General features: G+C 36.3%; 1 protein-coding gene across 2 annotated transcripts in view; it reads right to left on the bottom strand.

Annotated features, from left to right (window-relative positions):
* Window positions 1-17,092, bottom strand: part of DOCK4 (dedicator of cytokinesis 4) — a gene marked incomplete at both ends in the record, with an annotated part of 231,610 nt that overhangs the window by 63,372 nt on the left and 151,146 nt on the right. For both annotated transcript variants that reach the window (XM_080361118.1, XM_080361119.1), the window contains 8 exons: window positions 2,479-2,613; window positions 4,453-4,580; window positions 11,494-11,686; window positions 13,143-13,313; window positions 14,367-14,448; window positions 15,165-15,265; window positions 15,363-15,446; window positions 15,552-15,649. In XM_080361118.1, coding sequence (XP_080217244.1) covers window positions 2,479-2,613; window positions 4,453-4,580; window positions 11,494-11,686; window positions 13,143-13,313; window positions 14,367-14,448; window positions 15,165-15,265; window positions 15,363-15,446; window positions 15,552-15,649 — 992 coding nt within the window. The remainder of the gene's footprint in view (window positions 1-2,478; window positions 2,614-4,452; window positions 4,581-11,493; window positions 11,687-13,142; window positions 13,314-14,366; window positions 14,449-15,164; window positions 15,266-15,362; window positions 15,447-15,551; window positions 15,650-17,092) is intronic.

Genomic DNA, 17,092 nt, shown 5'->3' with positions numbered 1-17,092 from the left:
TTAGCTAATCGTTAACTGACTTCTAAATTTGAGCTTTTAATTCAAATGTAGGTAGCTATACAGGCAGCTGCTTTTTAAAATAACAATGAACATTCAGCTGCATTTGTTGAACTCAGCAGAAAAATGTATGTTGTAAGATTTCTGCCAGTGTTAGCCGCAGACTAACTAGTCAGAGTACATGCGAGTTATGCACAAATGCAAACTCCACACACATAATAACCTTGATAAAATCCATTTAGGATCCAATTCTAGTGTCATAAGTCAAGCCAAGCAGTATATCCAATTCACTTATGTAGAATCCTGTAATAATTTTTTGTGTCTTACTTAAGGAGGGCCATTATTAAAACTCATGGAGCTCACCATTAAACTGTAATTCATTTAGGCTCTGAGGAACTGAACTTCCAAGATCTGAAATTAGTAAAGGTTTGCTTTAATTGGATTGTTTTCTGCTAATTCTTTATATGCAAACTCATTTTTCTTAAGGAAATCCAAAGGTATAAATCACTGACATCCAAAAGCAGAAGTTTCACCAGTACATTAAATTCAGCGTTTGTTAGTGTAGCTTCTGTAACACTGACACTCTGAGGTCATTCCTTTGTGCTCTTTCAGCATCACGTGCAGCTTGGAGGTTACCATCTAACAAGATTCCACACTGCAAATGGAAACGGTACCAAGGTACCAAAACTACTTGTGATGAAAGAAACCGTGCAATCCTAGCAGCACACAGCCTGACGCTGCCTGATTTTATGCTGCTGCTTTGTGCAGAAAAACAGTGACACGTGGGCTCAGAAGATCACACCGAGACTATAGCTGCTGCAAAAACATGGAAGAATTTTATCCAGTGTGCTGCCACGGTACATCTCACAAAGAATATTTTATGATAAATGCAGCTTGAGATAATGGTAACATACTGGAACAGACTCTATTGCTGTACTCATATTGAGTACTTTATCATACTTGCTCTACAAATAGTTCCAAGAATCTGGTTCCGTGTGTTGCCATAAGCCCGTACTGCATGGTGTTTCTACATAAATGTATATAATTGCCTTATGTTGTGCTGTGAGTCACTTCCACATTAAGTATTCTTTGAGAGCCTCCGGTGACAATGACATGGCTTTTCAGATGCATAAAAAGAAAATTATGCATATAAAGAAAATTTTGCAACTTGAAAGCACTTTCAGAGTCTAATTTTTTGATGGTGTGAAAAAATTAGGCTGTCATGTTGTTTTAAGAAAACTTAATCTGCAAGCAAGTGTACATCTCAGAAGAAACCAATAAGTTTGGAGTCTTGCTGTGATAAGAGTCTAATACTACTACCCTGACTTCAGCTTAGATTTTTCTTGTGATGCCCTGATGTACATTCATAATTTTGTAATTTAAAGAAAATAAAACCCGGACTCTAAGACGTATAGTCCTGCTGAATCGCAGTGATTAAAGCATGGTGTTATCTTATTACAGAGCTTGGTCAGTTCCATAAAACTCTGCATATAACGTTTGTTCTCTGTGGGATAACGTAAAGCAAACAAACGAAAACCCAACAACACATTTCTTCCACAGCTGTTTAATGCTTTTGAAATGTTTGATCTCAGAGGAAATTCTGGTTTGAAAGGCAGCCATCTATTCATTAACAAAAACAATCAGTGTGAAAATTGGGCAATTAATTAATTAAGTGTATAGTGAGATGGTAAATCACACAGCATAGTATGTTCTCTGCAGTGTTACCCCCTCACCTCATATTGGGGCCACATCCCTTGCTATATTAGAACTGATTTGCCCTTCAAAAGCAAACATGGTATCTAACTGAAAACAAAGTAAAATAGCACTTCATTTTGTTTCCTTGGTGCTCATCATAGGCTTTTCTGTAAACGCCTGCATTTCGACCTTCTAATTTGCACGAGTTTTTATAGCAGGCTCATCAAAATGTCATTTGTTAATCTTCTAAATCCATCCTCTATGCTCTACTTTGTACAATTGAAATGCAGCTCAAATGTTTAGCCCAGAGAACAATAAAATGCCTTTCAATTAATAAATTTGAATTTGAACAAGTTAGCATCACAGATTCTGCAAACATTTTTAGAGCTGTTTCACCATGTAAAAATATATGCTCTTAGGACATAAAATGCTATCGATTGATACTCTTCCATTTTCAAGAATTCAAATTCAAAGAAAGTTTCAGAAAACTATTAAAGTTGTCTATAAAAGAAACAAGAGGAAATAATTATTGACCTGAAACAGTCTCAAAAGAAATGTTACCTTTTGGGGTTTTTTAGCCATATTTATAAATACATTTAATGAAAAAAAAAATACTATTTCCACTGAAAACGAATAAAATGCAAGAAAAGTTTTCTTTGTTCTCCTCATTCTCTGTTTTATACACAAAATCTTCAAACTGTGAATTGCAACATAAAGACAATATTGTCAGAAACCTATTAGTCGAACCAGTGACAATTGTGAGCTATTTCATTATAAGAAACTTACAGTCACATCTTGAAACTGGAGGCGCATAGCAGAGCCTGATGGTTGTGGTCGGCTGGTGATCTCTAGTATGGTCCTCAACAGAATATCTAGCAGACTGTTTACAATCACATCAATTTCTTCCAGGACAGATTTTTCCTTAAACACAACATAATAATAAATAAGTAATTCCTTAAATACAACATTTCCTTAAATACAACATTTAAGATTTTCAAACAGAATGATGATCACGGGCATATTTTCTTTGATGTCGTTTTAGAAGCAATTATAGTTTTACTATGAATGTTACATTTGAGAAACAAAGACTATTCTCTGCTTAAGAGATTGTTTAATTCTATTGTGTTTGGTTTTGGTTTTGTTTGTTTTTTTTCCTAACAGCTTTCAATTAATTACACCATACTGAAATATAGAGGACTGTTATGGGAACAACTTTGAAGATGTTAGCATTCATGAAATCAGCATAGCTCTATTTTCAATTAATATTTAGAGAAAAGCAGTAAATAATACACAAGAACTTTTCAGGCAAGATTTTCATAGGTAACGTCCATATATTTTCTGGGGAAATTGCCAAGTGGCTTAAATTCCAAAAAGTAGAATTCTGTTTTCACACTTTGAAACTATCACCAGAAACAAGCAGATGGTGCTCAACCTTCAAGACCTGCTTCAGCAGTAAAGACCAGCTACATTGCTTCCCATCAACTGCATAGCACAAACAAATTAGTCATTTATGTAAGCCTACAACTGCCTGTATGCAACATCAATACAAAAGAACCGAAGTGTTCACTGCCAAGAGACCACGAATACCTTAATTACATGCATGAAAACACTTGATGAAGTCAAGTTGTAGCTACTTTTCCTTCTTAATTCAGATGGAAATCTGTTTTCCCTGCTTCAACAATGTTTTCTGTCTCCACTGCAGCAGACAACACAATCTTGATCTGAGTGATTTTACCCACAATTTAAGATGACATTTTTTTTTGCAGAAAGAAACACTTCATAATCAAATGCACACAACCGAACTAAAACTCAGCTGACAAACGGATCATTCATATTTGCTGACATCAAGGTGTAGGAGTGATTTTTTTTGTTTCCTTCCTACACACCCAAAGCATGTGATTTGTAACAAAACTCAAAATTCCTCTGTGACACTCAAGTCTAGTGTCACAGCCATGTTCTATGTCACTTAGTCTAGCATCAAACTGATAACTTTGTTACTTATGAAGGTAGACAGTGTACAGTATATTTAGGAACTATATCAGCCATGAGGACTCATGTACGAACTACTGTTAGAATGCCCAATAACCTTAACTTTCAAAGCTGCCTGACTTGTGCCTTCAACCTCTAAATTATCTTGGTTACCCGAGAAGGAATGAAGTTCTGAAATGAACAAAAATAATATCAAAGTCACCAAGTTACTAATACTCTCAGTGACTTGAAGACTACTAAAAATAGTAGCTGCATATCCTGACCATTGGAGAGCGTTTTATGTAGACATCCACTTGTTTTTGTATACATCTCTGGCACGGTGACTCCAAAGAAAAGATCTCCTGAAGTGAAGACCAGACACGTAAGTCTTTCTCCCAATCTAAAACCACATCTATGTTTTATCATCTATTATTTTATTTCATGACAAGGTATTATACTAATCCAGGAGTGGCTGCAATGAAAATGTTGCTACAGTATCAAAGTTGCAAGCTGCATCCAGATCAAATCACTGATGGAGCAACTTTAATTGCTGACAGTGGTATGACACAAAAAATAGTTATCACTAATACATTACAATGTAAAGCATGCTGGCCTTGATATGTATGTATTTCACTAAGCTCATGAGAAATCAAAATGACATGTTTATGCAGAATCATTACACAGAGAACTCTTTAAAATGGTCTTTGTCAAGGTCCAGTTTGTGTCATAAAATGTCTTTGAATCGTATAAAGAAGTTCAGCACCTTGTGGATGTGACATGGTGTTTACTTACTGAGCTGTTCTTCTTGATGAGGCAAAATATGTTGCTAAGGATACGTGCACACATTATAAGGTCCTTCTGCTCTTGTAGATGCATGTGGAGATGATGTAAAACTACCGGAAGTAGAATATACCGAGAATCTGGAAAAAATGAAAAATTTTATGAGCCGAAGCTTCTCATATAATAATTTCATTTTAATATAGACATAAAATGTGTCTTCAGTCCAAACCAGGATTTCTGATAAGCAGAAGCTTCTACTTGCTTTAACCAACTTTTTTGATCAGTGAAAGCTTTTATTTCATAAACATATCCTAAAGCAAATATTTGAAGAATAAAAAAATATGCTGAAAGTCAGTCTGTTATATCATGGATGGAGAAAAACACTGCTGTGGGGAATATAGCATATGTAACAGAAAATTCTAAGTATTTATTGAACTGTCATGGAAAAAAACTTAGCACCATAATACTTGTATTCAAAATAATGTGAAATTATGCTCTGGTGTTCCCTGCCATGTGACTGGATCCCTTTGCAAGCCAAGGTCACAAAAGACTTAATCTTGAACTTCTGTTATTTACAAGCAGTACTTTCAGATTTCTTTGAGGATTTTCACTTTCCAAATTCCTCACTCCTACAGAGTATGAAAAATTTAGGCTGCTGGTGTCTACACAGAATGATTTGCCTTTCCTCTATTTAATTTTCTAAGCACAGCTCTTTGGTGCTATTTTCAGTCCTGAATTCTCTCAAAATGATGCAAGAACTTCAATAACATGCTACATTTTCTTGCTTCTTTTTCTTATAATTAAGGATTACGCTATACAGGAAGAGCCCAAATACACCTGTGATAACATATTGAACACCTATTTATAACTTGACAAATTGAATGGGCGTTATGCATTTTCATTCTATTGTTTTTACATCTTTTCCATAACTGATAAATGAAATGTATTTGAATCACTTCCTCTGTTAAAATTTTAATGATGATTATACACTAAAGTATCTAAATATATTCCTCTATTTAGTTCCTTTGTTCATGAATGTAACTATTTCCTAAAAATTGAGTTTATCTACCTGGAAAATTACCACTTTAAAATAATTTTGCCAACCAGGTACTGTTTGTGGATTAGTCTAGACACTTTTTTGGCCTCACATATTTCCTATTTTTTCCATGAGGAAGGAAAAGATAGATTTATTCTGACATTTTATTTGCTGAATGCTTCTTTCACTCACTGAAATGCGGCACTAATCTTTTCTTTCTCTATTATTCCCTTGGTTTCATTGTCTAGTTACCTGTATAACACAAATCATACGGACAAGTTGATTCGCACATGCTATTTAAGTATACTCTTGTTTTCATAGTAAGCCTGCTTGATCTTTTTAAATGAGTGTTTCATTCTTATTATTTATTCAGGTGTTTTGCTATATCTTCCTACTGAAGAAAAATATAAAGACAGACTGTATAGCAATAGGCAAAAGGACATCAATGAATCTAAAACCAGTGGTATCAAAACCCCAAACTGGGAAACAAACAGCAACTGTTTGTTTCTTCAAGTGCCTCAGTAGATTTTCATCAGACCTGGTGTGAGAGTTCATATCTGCTTGTAGAACTGCAGCTGGGCAAAAGTGTCTGAACAAAACCAACAAGGCATTTGCTTTTTATCTACCTAATACTCAGAAGTTCAGCAAAGTGTCGTCCCATTAAGTGAGATGTCAAATGTGCGCAGCTGCCATGGACCTGCAAGATCTATAGGGCCGAAAGGAAAGCAGGCAAGAAGACGGCTAATGTGCAGACCTGTGTTTAGGGCAATGCCAGCTTCTGATCCCCACCATGAAATCTGCTTATTGATTACTGATAGGTGAAAATACAGAGCTAATGCCTTCATCCGAATTGAAAAAACAAGACTCTGCTTTACTATAAAATAGACCTAACCTCTGGATTACAGGGGACGACTCTTTTTCCCTGCCTTCTGGTAGGTATTGTATATAGTGAATTCTTCACTACCTGATAAACCACCTTGAAGAGCAGAGATGAAGGGTTCACTACGCAAACCAGCCTGTGGTTCTGTGGCTGGGGCACTCTTGGCAGGCTGGTGATGAGAAGCTGAATGCAGGCTGACAGAGCACTGAACCTGGTCTTCCATTCCCAGGCAAATGCTCAAATCACTACTCAGCTCCACGACTGAGAGCAGTTACAGTAGCTCTTTCACACATTGCTAGCAGGAGCCTTTTCCTCTGGGCCAGAGGTCCTCTGAGGACAGCAGGCTCCATCATGTAGCTACAACTCAAATCCCTCAGCCCAGAAGGTGAGGAGAAAACAGGAGCAGCGCTGTGCCGAGGTGTTTCCTCTTGGTTAACTCTAAGCAGCTTCCTGACGAGCACAAACAGGGTTTGGTACCTTTTCTGTGTACTTTGTGTGCTGCTTATGTGTAAGTGCAGCATTATGAACTCCATTTTGAAGATGAGAGAATCTTCACTTGAGACATTTGACTTGTAAAAAGCCAGCTCTTAGATACGATGTGGCCTGAAGCATCTCTGTCAAAACTGAACATCCTCATTTCACTGTTTCAAGTATGCCATTTTTGCAAAAGCTCCATAAAACGATCAGGAACTTTCTTTTACCGAGACCAAACAGAGTAGCAAAAAGCATCTTACAACGACTTGCAACTGTACATGGGAGGGAACAGTGCCAGTTATTGAATTAACCACCACATATAACACAGCTTCAGATAGACTCCTTGTAAGCCCATAATCTAAATACGTCTCTGTCTTGACCTGTTTAAATGGAAAGATGTACTGATATTACAGCAGAGGAGAGCTGGCATATTCACCTCTGAGTCAGACCAAGGGCTACATGATAAAGTTTGCAGAACATGGTGTACAACATTTGTCTCAGGTCACTCTTTTTCTTAAAAATTGTCAGCTGCAATGTCAGCCACTGTATATAGAAAAATTAATGAGTGCAAGGAATGGTGCAATAATCAGAACTCTCAGTCATCAGTTACTGTCCTCATTTTTCTTCTGTGCAGGAAGCCAAATTAGCTGACTGCTTAAAATGCTAATACTTGCCCTTTACAAATATTATACAGAAAGAGAGGAAAAAAATCATGACATAGAGCTTTTCAAGTACATGCCTGGCATAATTAGAAAGAGAGACTACTCTGGACAATCCTTGTGACTTTCCTATGCAAGCTACGTTACATTTAACATTTAACATACTGCACAAGTTTCCCTCCTTGCTTTTCGGTTAGGGGTAAAGCATAAGCACAGACATACAAAACTTCATTTTTTTTTTTCTAGTGTATTTTAACGAATAATTTCAGTAAGATGATATTAATTTCAATTACTATATCTGAACAGATGGTCAAAACTTCAGAGTGTCTTCAGAATTAGTGTAATGGAACATTTTAAACAAATAGACAGCATTCTCCTTGAACAGTGAGAAACAAGGAAGTTGCTCTTGTTTTTGCTAGTTTTACTTGGACCTATTCAATTTACACTGCCCTGTTTGAAAGAACCACTGGACTTGAAGGTGGCAGAAGAAAATACTTGAGCCAAACAGCTATCACTACAATTCCAAAACCAAACATGTAAGCCTGCTCTGTGAAGGCATGGACATGTCACTGTTCTCAGAACAGTCTGAAAACTTTTGTGAGGAATTGTTTAATATGAAAGAAAAAAATTGCCTGTAGTGCAGAAGGAAAACACAGGTACGGCTGAGAAAGTCCTCCCTTGGTCTACAAAAGAGCCATGGATGAGAAGCATCATTCGCAAGGCTTTTGCAAAATATTTTCTGCTCTCCACTATAGAGGTACTAATAAAGGCTGAATTTTTGTACGCAATATATATACATACATCCCCCGACAGGTGTCTGTGAAGCACATAAGAAACAACTCCAAAGACCACAATATTGCTGTGGAAGACAAATTAAGAAATACTAATTAATCTGAAAAAGGTGTTCGAGTACTTGAAAGCAGTACTATGGATCAATCTGTAAAGCCTTTATGTTTCGAAAAAAAGTAACTCTCTTTTCAAATCTATGTTAATATGTAAATTTTAATGGATTTTAACTAAATTTAATACAGGATTTGTATCAACAGCTTCAATATTGATAGACTTTTTGCATTTTTATAGCAATCAATTCATTTGCAATGATTACTGAGATACATTACCTCAAGTTTTCACAGCTACTGAATTTGTAAGCTCACAGTAGTACACTTAGAGAAAAAAAAATATTGATGTTCTGCTAATTCCTCTTGAATCATGTCAAAAAGGACATGGTTCAAGACGTATTTCTCTGTTGTTGGCCCTAACTCTTCCCAGCAAAACAAACAACTCCTCCCCAAGGCAAGCTATAATAATATCTAATGCATAAAAGGCAACAAACAAGAGCGTTAAACTACTGATGTATTGGAAATGACAAAGGTAGAAAATCTTCTGGATAAAAGCATATGTAGGTCATCAATTTGGCCATTGTACAGTATCAACACGGATGCATCCAAAGTTACACCCAAGATACCAGGAGACTGAAAGAAGGGCCAGGCAAAAAAAATAATACTGCTAGTCTTTATCAGCAGGAAAACTGTCATATGTTTCTTTTTAGACACCCAATGCAGTGTGCTACAAAGATACAGAAGTAAATAGGGAAAAATAGAAGTAAAGGCCTTAACACCCACTAACTTTTCACAGGAGTTAGGCAGATAACTGCTGTCGACACCTTGAAACATCTCTGTAGTTGTTACTTATAGGAAGAGCTGAAGTTTAAAATCATTGAAATAGAAAAAGGTTCTAAGTAAACTTTACCAAAGCCTCAATACAGAGCCATTTGAGACATCCCATCCACACACGAACAGTAAATACAATATATAACCTGCATTCTCTAGAGAGGCAGGTAGAGACCAGATGCATCAAATGCATCTGAAATTGTACGTACCATCTGTGCTTGGATACTTTAAATCAATCCCTGTGTGTCTGATGTTTCTATTTTCAGCAATATACCAAATATCTCTCCCAATTTCAGTGAAAGCCTAGCTTTAGTGCCAGTTGATTTCTGTGGCAGTGGGAGCTAACGTGTTAGTTGTCCAGGCCCTTGCAGCACAAAATGCATAAAACTCGCATGCTAAACTACTTTCAGATGTTTCCAAGAAAGCTCCAGATAACAGAAAATATTATCTAAGGTGTGCACGCCTCATTTTCAGATGTTTGAATAAATAGTTATTTCCTGTGTTCCATCTAGTTCCAATGCGTTAGCTGGCACTGCAGCTTGCAGCATCTTCATCTGGGAGACAGAAATCAATTATTTTCACAGCAGCATGCCACAACTTCACATTAGGATGTACAGTTTACTCTGCTCATTTACATAGCCTTGTGCAATATTTATTTTCTCAAGAGGATTTTAAAAGGAATTCCTTCTAGGGATTGACTGAAGGAAAGTTACTTATATTTTGATATTTCAAGGAGGTAAAACATTAAGGGGAAAAAGATCAAGATGCTGATCTCCACATGACTGAAATTATACATTATAAGTGTTTGCCTCAGCTTCCTACCACAGACATCAGGAGTTTATAGTACTGCCTGATGACTTTCACATAAGTTTACCTGTGGTTTAAGAAATTTATATTCTATTTGTGTATAACCCACACTTCATGTAAAATTTAACATGCAATTTTCATTGCTTTTATAGTCAAACCAACTCATATGACTTCTTAATAATGAAACTGGATTTGAATAAAAACCTCACACTTTTACAAAAGGAAGCAAAGAAAAAAAAAATTGTCATATGGCTGAAAACAGATTTACAGTTCCAGGAAAGCCCCCAAGAGTCTCTTACATAGCATTAAATAACTCTCTTTAATTACATTCATTAATTTGGATTTTCTGGTTCAGCTGACCTAACCGAGATAACGGGAGGAAAATTGAAATTGTGCTACCTGGTCCCTAAGTAGTTTGGAAAAAGAAAAATGTAACTTAAGAGCATGCTTAAGATTGTTTCATGAATATGTCACCATCTACCCAGAGTATCAAAGGTCTGATCAATGAGCTGTAGGGAGAGCTCACTGTTCTGGAAGGGACCTCTGTGGAGGCTCACAAGGGACAGGATGAGCTGTTTTCACAGACAGAATGAAGCAAAGTAGCCAAGATCCAATACTTCTTACCCATTTCTTTGAGCTCACACTTTCAAAGTACAATCACTGAAAGCATTATAAAAAACACTTTCTAAGGTGTCTTCCTTTATTCTGCAGCATCTCAAAATATTTTTGCGTAGCCTCGTGGGTTTTGCAGAGCCTTCATCATTGTAATGTGTTTATCTTGCATGCCTTAGATGATAAAACTTCCTGCTTCTACTGAATTCCATTAGCCAATACCCAAACAGCTCTCAAGAGGGCTTTTGGTGAGTAAATTAACACTTACTAGAATTCTTTAAATCTTTTGTATTTGAATTCTTTTATTTCCAAATGACTTCATCTGAAACTTAATATTTGGTCACTTCTATGGGTTTCACTTAGAACAGAAGAAAAGAATGTCAGGCTCACCACCACACAGCAGTTGTTTCTTCCACATAGCAAATAACTATGCTGTCATGTATTTTATGCACGAGCTACCACTTGCATTTGTGTAGTCTTTTTATGCTACATTAAGAAACAGAGGATTGAAAGTGCTGAATTGGCAAGCGTTATACAAATAAGACTTAATGGATAACTGGCAACATATTTGCTGAACTGCCCCCAAAGGAGGAAAAAAAAAAAGAGGGTCAATTTAGTAAAGCTTTTTCCTTTATAATTACTTAAAAAGTATAAGGCAAACTTCCTTCGCAGACATATTGCCAGCAGTAGATAAAAACAAACCTTTATTTTGAAGACTCTTTGTCTCTAAAACGAAAACCACTGAATTCAACTAATTGTATTCTTGTAAATGAGCAGCTTGCACAGAGCTTCAAGAATTGTTCCTTAGGAAGGAACAACACTCTGAACAACACTATTCCCTTCAGCACCTGCTGACCCGTGTACCAAGCACACAATCTGAGTTCCTTGTCTGCAGGCAGCCCAGGGTAACCTCACCTGGGTTAGTGTACAGGTGACTCTCGACAGTTTTCCCAATACTCTGCAGTTTGACAGCTTGAAGGGACTCATCCCCATGCTTGACTGTTGGCAGGCTGCCCAGAGCATCGTGAACCAAATTTGCCACTTCTCTTACATCGAAGAGCTTCAAAAGTTCAGAGTACACCGATGGGAATGAGCTGAGAAACACAGCCTAGAGGAAAAGGGCAAAAATGGACAGTCATATTGCAGTACAGTTTTGACATTTATAGAATTTAAATAACTAGAGAAATTTTGGTAACAGTACAAAAATGCCTGGTTTTACACTCAAGGTTAGTTAGTAGCTTAAAAATGGTCACATTTTCAGACGAAATATTCTCACATTCATTAACGGGCTTACACTTGTGACTATTTTCCTTTAAGCATTATCTAAAAACTGTTGATTTCTCCCAGGACTAAGCAGAAGTAAAAAGCTCAGCTTAGAAAAAAAATATTTACACTTTACAGGTTCTTCACAATCTATGTGTGAGAGGAAATTTTTAAAAGCATAACAAAAGCCAGCTGATATCAGAAGTAAAAGATTTGAGTGGAGTTGTTTTAGTTTGCTTCAAGAATAATAATACGATGGCCTCCATACATTCAATTTTTAAAATAGTTAACATTTTTATCTTGGAGTGAGACAACACTGGTAGTCTTGGTTCACTTCAACAATCCTAAAAGAGGGTTAGAAAGTCATTGGTGAGTATAATGAATATGGAAACAAAACACTGGGAAATAAAGGAGGATAATGCCAGAGAAAGGAAGCCAGAACTGATATTCCCTTCTTCCTCTGCAAATCCTGCTGATTGAGAAAACCTGCTCATACCTCAGAGGTTCTTCACATTGGTGTAAGAACAGGTGGCATACAAGGTTAAAAACACTGAAGAAGAATTCCAAATGTGGTTGTTTATATCATTTCGCAATTATGTTTTCATTCCACCAGCTTACATGATAAGAGATGGAAGAACCACCTCTCTACTCTGTTCTCTCTGATTTGCCATTGTCTTGGAAGAAAATTTTCTAGAGAGCTTAAGAAATTAATAATTCTTAACAGGTCTTGAACATCTTTGGTTACAGAAACAAGGGAAGAGGACAATATATCTATGAGCTCTAGAAGTTGGTAAATCTATGGCACTGAATGTAAAGAGCTGTCTCCTGTGTGTTTTGCCCCAGCGCTTTAGCACTAGCCAGTTTTAGTAGTCTCAACTGAAATAAAGACAGCAGCTGCCAATTAAAACCCACAGTTCATCAAGACTCAGAAGTTTTCTGTAAAGCATGAAAACTCTTGATAGTCCTTTGTATGGCTCAATTTCTTCAGTTCTAATGTGGTTAAACCAAGTTGTAAAATGGCCAAAAAGATAAATTAGTTTATTTGTACCAAATAATATAATTATTATAATTATAATTCAAATTTCATGTTAGACTTAGGATTATCTTTGCTAAGTATATTTAGAAGTTGCTGGTAGGAAAATTTCACAATATAGGACAAAAAGTATAAGGATGAGCTGAAAATGCCATTTTGCTCTAGGAAAACCACACTTTCTTTCCTAGGCATATAGGAAAGGACATGCACACATTTTCTACATTAGATATGGAGAGTGGCAGTAAGCAAGGCACACTTGAAAACTTACTTGTAGTTGGGATAAAGCACTAGCTCCTTTGCTCTCTTGGGAAAGGAAGAAGCGCACTGACATAAGAAGCTCTTGAATACAGCAGCGAAATTCCTCCTCATTCTGTCCACCAGTGGCAATAGAGAATAACCTTCGAGACTGAACTATATATTTAAAGATATATTCCTGTGCCTACAAATGTCAAAATCAGAGAACTCATTAAAGTGAACCAGCTCATCTTTAAATAGAACACACACAATAATCATATCATTCAAATAATGAGAACTGTCTGAAACAGGACACCATGTTTTTTAATGTTGGCAAATCTTTCTATGAAACACTAACAACATTTCAAAAGCACATACTTGGAAATGCTCTTCGCTTGCATTTCATAATCTCTACAAATCAGGGAACATGTGTTTTGTAATTAATGGCAAACTGCAAAATCTCAACACTGCCCCCCGCCTCATCCCTCGCATGTCTTTGGCTACTGAAACAGATATTGCATAAACATACAGGACAATATGATTGATAGGCTCAAAATTTTGTGCTGTTCTTGGAATTTCTCTGCTGTTTAAAAGTTGTTCTCCTGTCAACTGTTAGACAGATAATTAAAAAAACCCCACAAAACTTAAGTTGCAAAACTGTTGGAATGTAAATTAAAAATACAGCCCTTTGTTATTTGCAAGACACCTAAGTTAACAGCATCACAGAAAAGCACATAAGGGTACCATGCTGATATTTTATTTCCAGACTGCAGCACCTATTCCAAATGGAAATATTGTTTTGTATAACTCAGCCTGACTCCACGCTGGGCTCTGTTGATGGTATAAATTTGGACAAGAGCAACCAAACCTACCTTTTTCAGTAAAATTCCCTGGTGTCAGGACTGAACCACTAAGTCAGCAAGCATGTCTGCCATTTAGATTCAGTTATGCAACAGGTGTTGATACCACCAATAAAATCTACATTTCAATTCTTAGTTCTGACTCCTACCCATGAATATCCCCATTCTGTAAGGAACATAGAGCTCCAGAGATCTGCAGTAGTAAGTTCCATTGATACACTATTGACAAAAAAGAACAATGAATAAACTGACTGCAATTAAAAAGTCTGCAGCTCACCAGTGTTAGTACTACCATTCCATCATTTATACATACACTGCTTGATTTCCTAAGTTAAATCTGTTGGTAATATATGAATACATAATTCAAATACATAATTGCCTTCGACGATTTTTATTACCTTTAGTACTTCCTGAATGTGCTCGTGCAGTTCCACTTCAGTGACTCGATCAATGTGCCACTTCAGTACTTTTATAAGATCTCTAGAATAGCACATCAGAAAGTATTATAACACAGAAGTGGGAGGAGGGTTAACTTCGCATTAAAAATGCAAACCAATAGCTGTCATACGAGAAACACTGACAAAATAAAAAATACATTACGAGATTTCACAAATCACTACAGGCAAAATATCGCACTTGGGTTTCAGTCTGCTGAAAGGCACTTTGTAGATCTCTGTCAAACAGGAAAAAATACCAGCAGTGCATGTGCAGTAGAATGACTCTGACAGGGATACACAAGCTCAGTTAAGCCAGAAGAGCCCCTGCCAGCATAGACTGTCCCTGCTGTTCCATGCATCAGTTTGCAGTCTCCTTAAACTGCACTGGTTTCAATGGAAGCCTAGCTGGCAAATAAATCCTGAGTACAGCAGAGTAAGTGATATTTCTGAGTGCACTGATCTACACAGTGAACACAGTTGCAGCTGGTGATGTTAAGGCTCCTGTGTTTTTCAAAGTAATTCAAATAAAGAAATCCACTGAAGAAAGAGATTTAGAAATGAAGCTAATGTTGGAACATAGGGAGTAACCTTTCTGGTAACTTAAAGTTATTTTACACTTTTTTAACGGCCTAACTCTGGGCACTCATGCAAGCATTGCATTTTATTTCTAATGATACCGTTTAATTTAACCTAATGATTGATTCTGCTTAGTTTACCAATCACTGTCAGCATTCAAATCAGATAAAGTATAGACTTCACCTGTATGCAAGTGCTCCTGCAAAATGACTTTCAATGTAAGTGTCCATTACTGGCTTAAAGTGGTGAAACTTGCTGTCCTGCAGCAAATTTATTATGTGAACCTAAATGTGAGGGGAAAAAGAAAGAATATGTTGGGTTTTGGGTTTTTTTCACTTAGTTCTTAAATAGTGTTAAGCATCATCACAAAATGAAACTTACCAAACAATCAAATACTTTTGATCCATATTTTTGAGAATTTTCATCTAGAATTCCAAATAAAGTGTCTAGTGTGTCTTGAAGAAACTGATTGGAGAGAATAAGAGTTTAAATAATTCAATGGTTATTTTTGTGACATACAAATGCATTATTTCCTTCATATGATCTGAAAGTATAGAAAGGTATACACACCTTCACTATTTCTGAACCATCAATTTCTTTTAATTTTGAAAGGCAACCTGCAATTTTGTCTGGGTGGGTTCTCCATTTCAGAAGGTCAAGCATATCTCCTGCAAAAACAAAATGCAAGATTAAAGTTGGAAGCAAAGCAGCATTTCAGGTTTTAAATTCTACTATTACAGTCCACTCAGCAAAACTTGGCATCATTAAAACAAAAGGAAACATCTCAAGATTTGCCATAATATGACCTGCCCAGCAACAAATTTTCATTTCATCCCATAATTTCTCCATGAATAGAAACATAAACATATGGTACTGGGGCACTAAAATCAGTCTCTTGTGACAAGTCTACCATGTCAGATACTTGTTCAGATACTTGTCAACTGCCATCTTACGAAAAGTAATTATATTGCCGTCTCTCATCCCATTGAAGGATGTGCGTTCCTGAGCCACCATTTGGCAGCTATAAGTAGTCTCCCAATTACCAGGTTGAATACATTTAAAATACTCATCTTCTTATGTCTTTTTTGGAGGAGAAATACAATGCTTCTAAGATCCTGCTTTATTAATAGGCAATACAAACTCTTCTGAGCTAAAACATACCTGAGTATCTTCACACTTCCTCCAGTTTTAGTTAATTCTCTTTAATGTAATTACTATTTTGGTCAAGAAAGCTAACAGACAAGACTACATCATTGTTTCCTATATCATTAGCAATCTCATATGTCTGCTGTAATCACCTGACATATACGTTCTAGAATTTGGATTTATTATTTTTTTTTAGATACAACATATTGGTGGCACAAATACGTTTAATACTGTTCAGCTCCCTGTCTACAGCAGAATCCCCAAGAGACTCCATTAGGGTATGATCCTCCCTTTTGTACCACTAGATTTCATCTAATTTGTACTCTTTTTAATTAATTACTTAAATCAAAGTTACCTTGCTTCACCTAAATTATATGTGACTCTCTCAACTAATAAGCCCTTTCAACTACATATTAGCAGAAAATTTCATTAACAGGCTCTAGTGAAGTAACTCCCATCTCCACCCCCTTTCATCCCTTTAAAACAGAAATCAATCCCAGGCCTAATTCTTCAGACCTAGTAGTATTTTCCTTCTACTCAGGAAGGAAATTCCTTCCACTACAGTGCAATCTGCTAGCTCGCTTTTAGCCTGTTTTTACCAGTTTTAAAATTCTTATGCTAATCTGTATCTTTACTAATTTACCATGTGGTGTGTTATTAAAGTCCAGATGGTTTAGATCTTCTATGTTTCCTCTGAATAATAATAAAAAAAACACCAAAACTTTGAAAAGAAAGATTAAGAAGTTTATTCTGGCATGATATGCCTTTGATAAACTCATCTTATAGCACATTTATTTAACTACATGCCCATTTTTTCATCCATGATTTCTTGTAAATACTTGCATAAAATTCATTGGAGGGTGATGGCCCAGTTAATACAACTGTTCTTTCATCTGCCTTGAATGCAGGTACTATATTTATTACTCTTAGGTCATGTATGGTTGCTTTCAGCTTCAGAGAGGTAC

Source organism: Nesoenas mayeri, assembly GCF_963082525.1.
Source record: "Nesoenas mayeri genome assembly, chromosome: 1".
In the NCBI taxonomy this organism is placed as follows: domain Eukaryota; kingdom Metazoa; phylum Chordata; class Aves; order Columbiformes; family Columbidae; genus Nesoenas; species Nesoenas mayeri.
The sequence above is the reverse complement of the archived record's forward strand: the minus strand, read 5'-3'. Positions and strand labels throughout refer to the sequence as shown.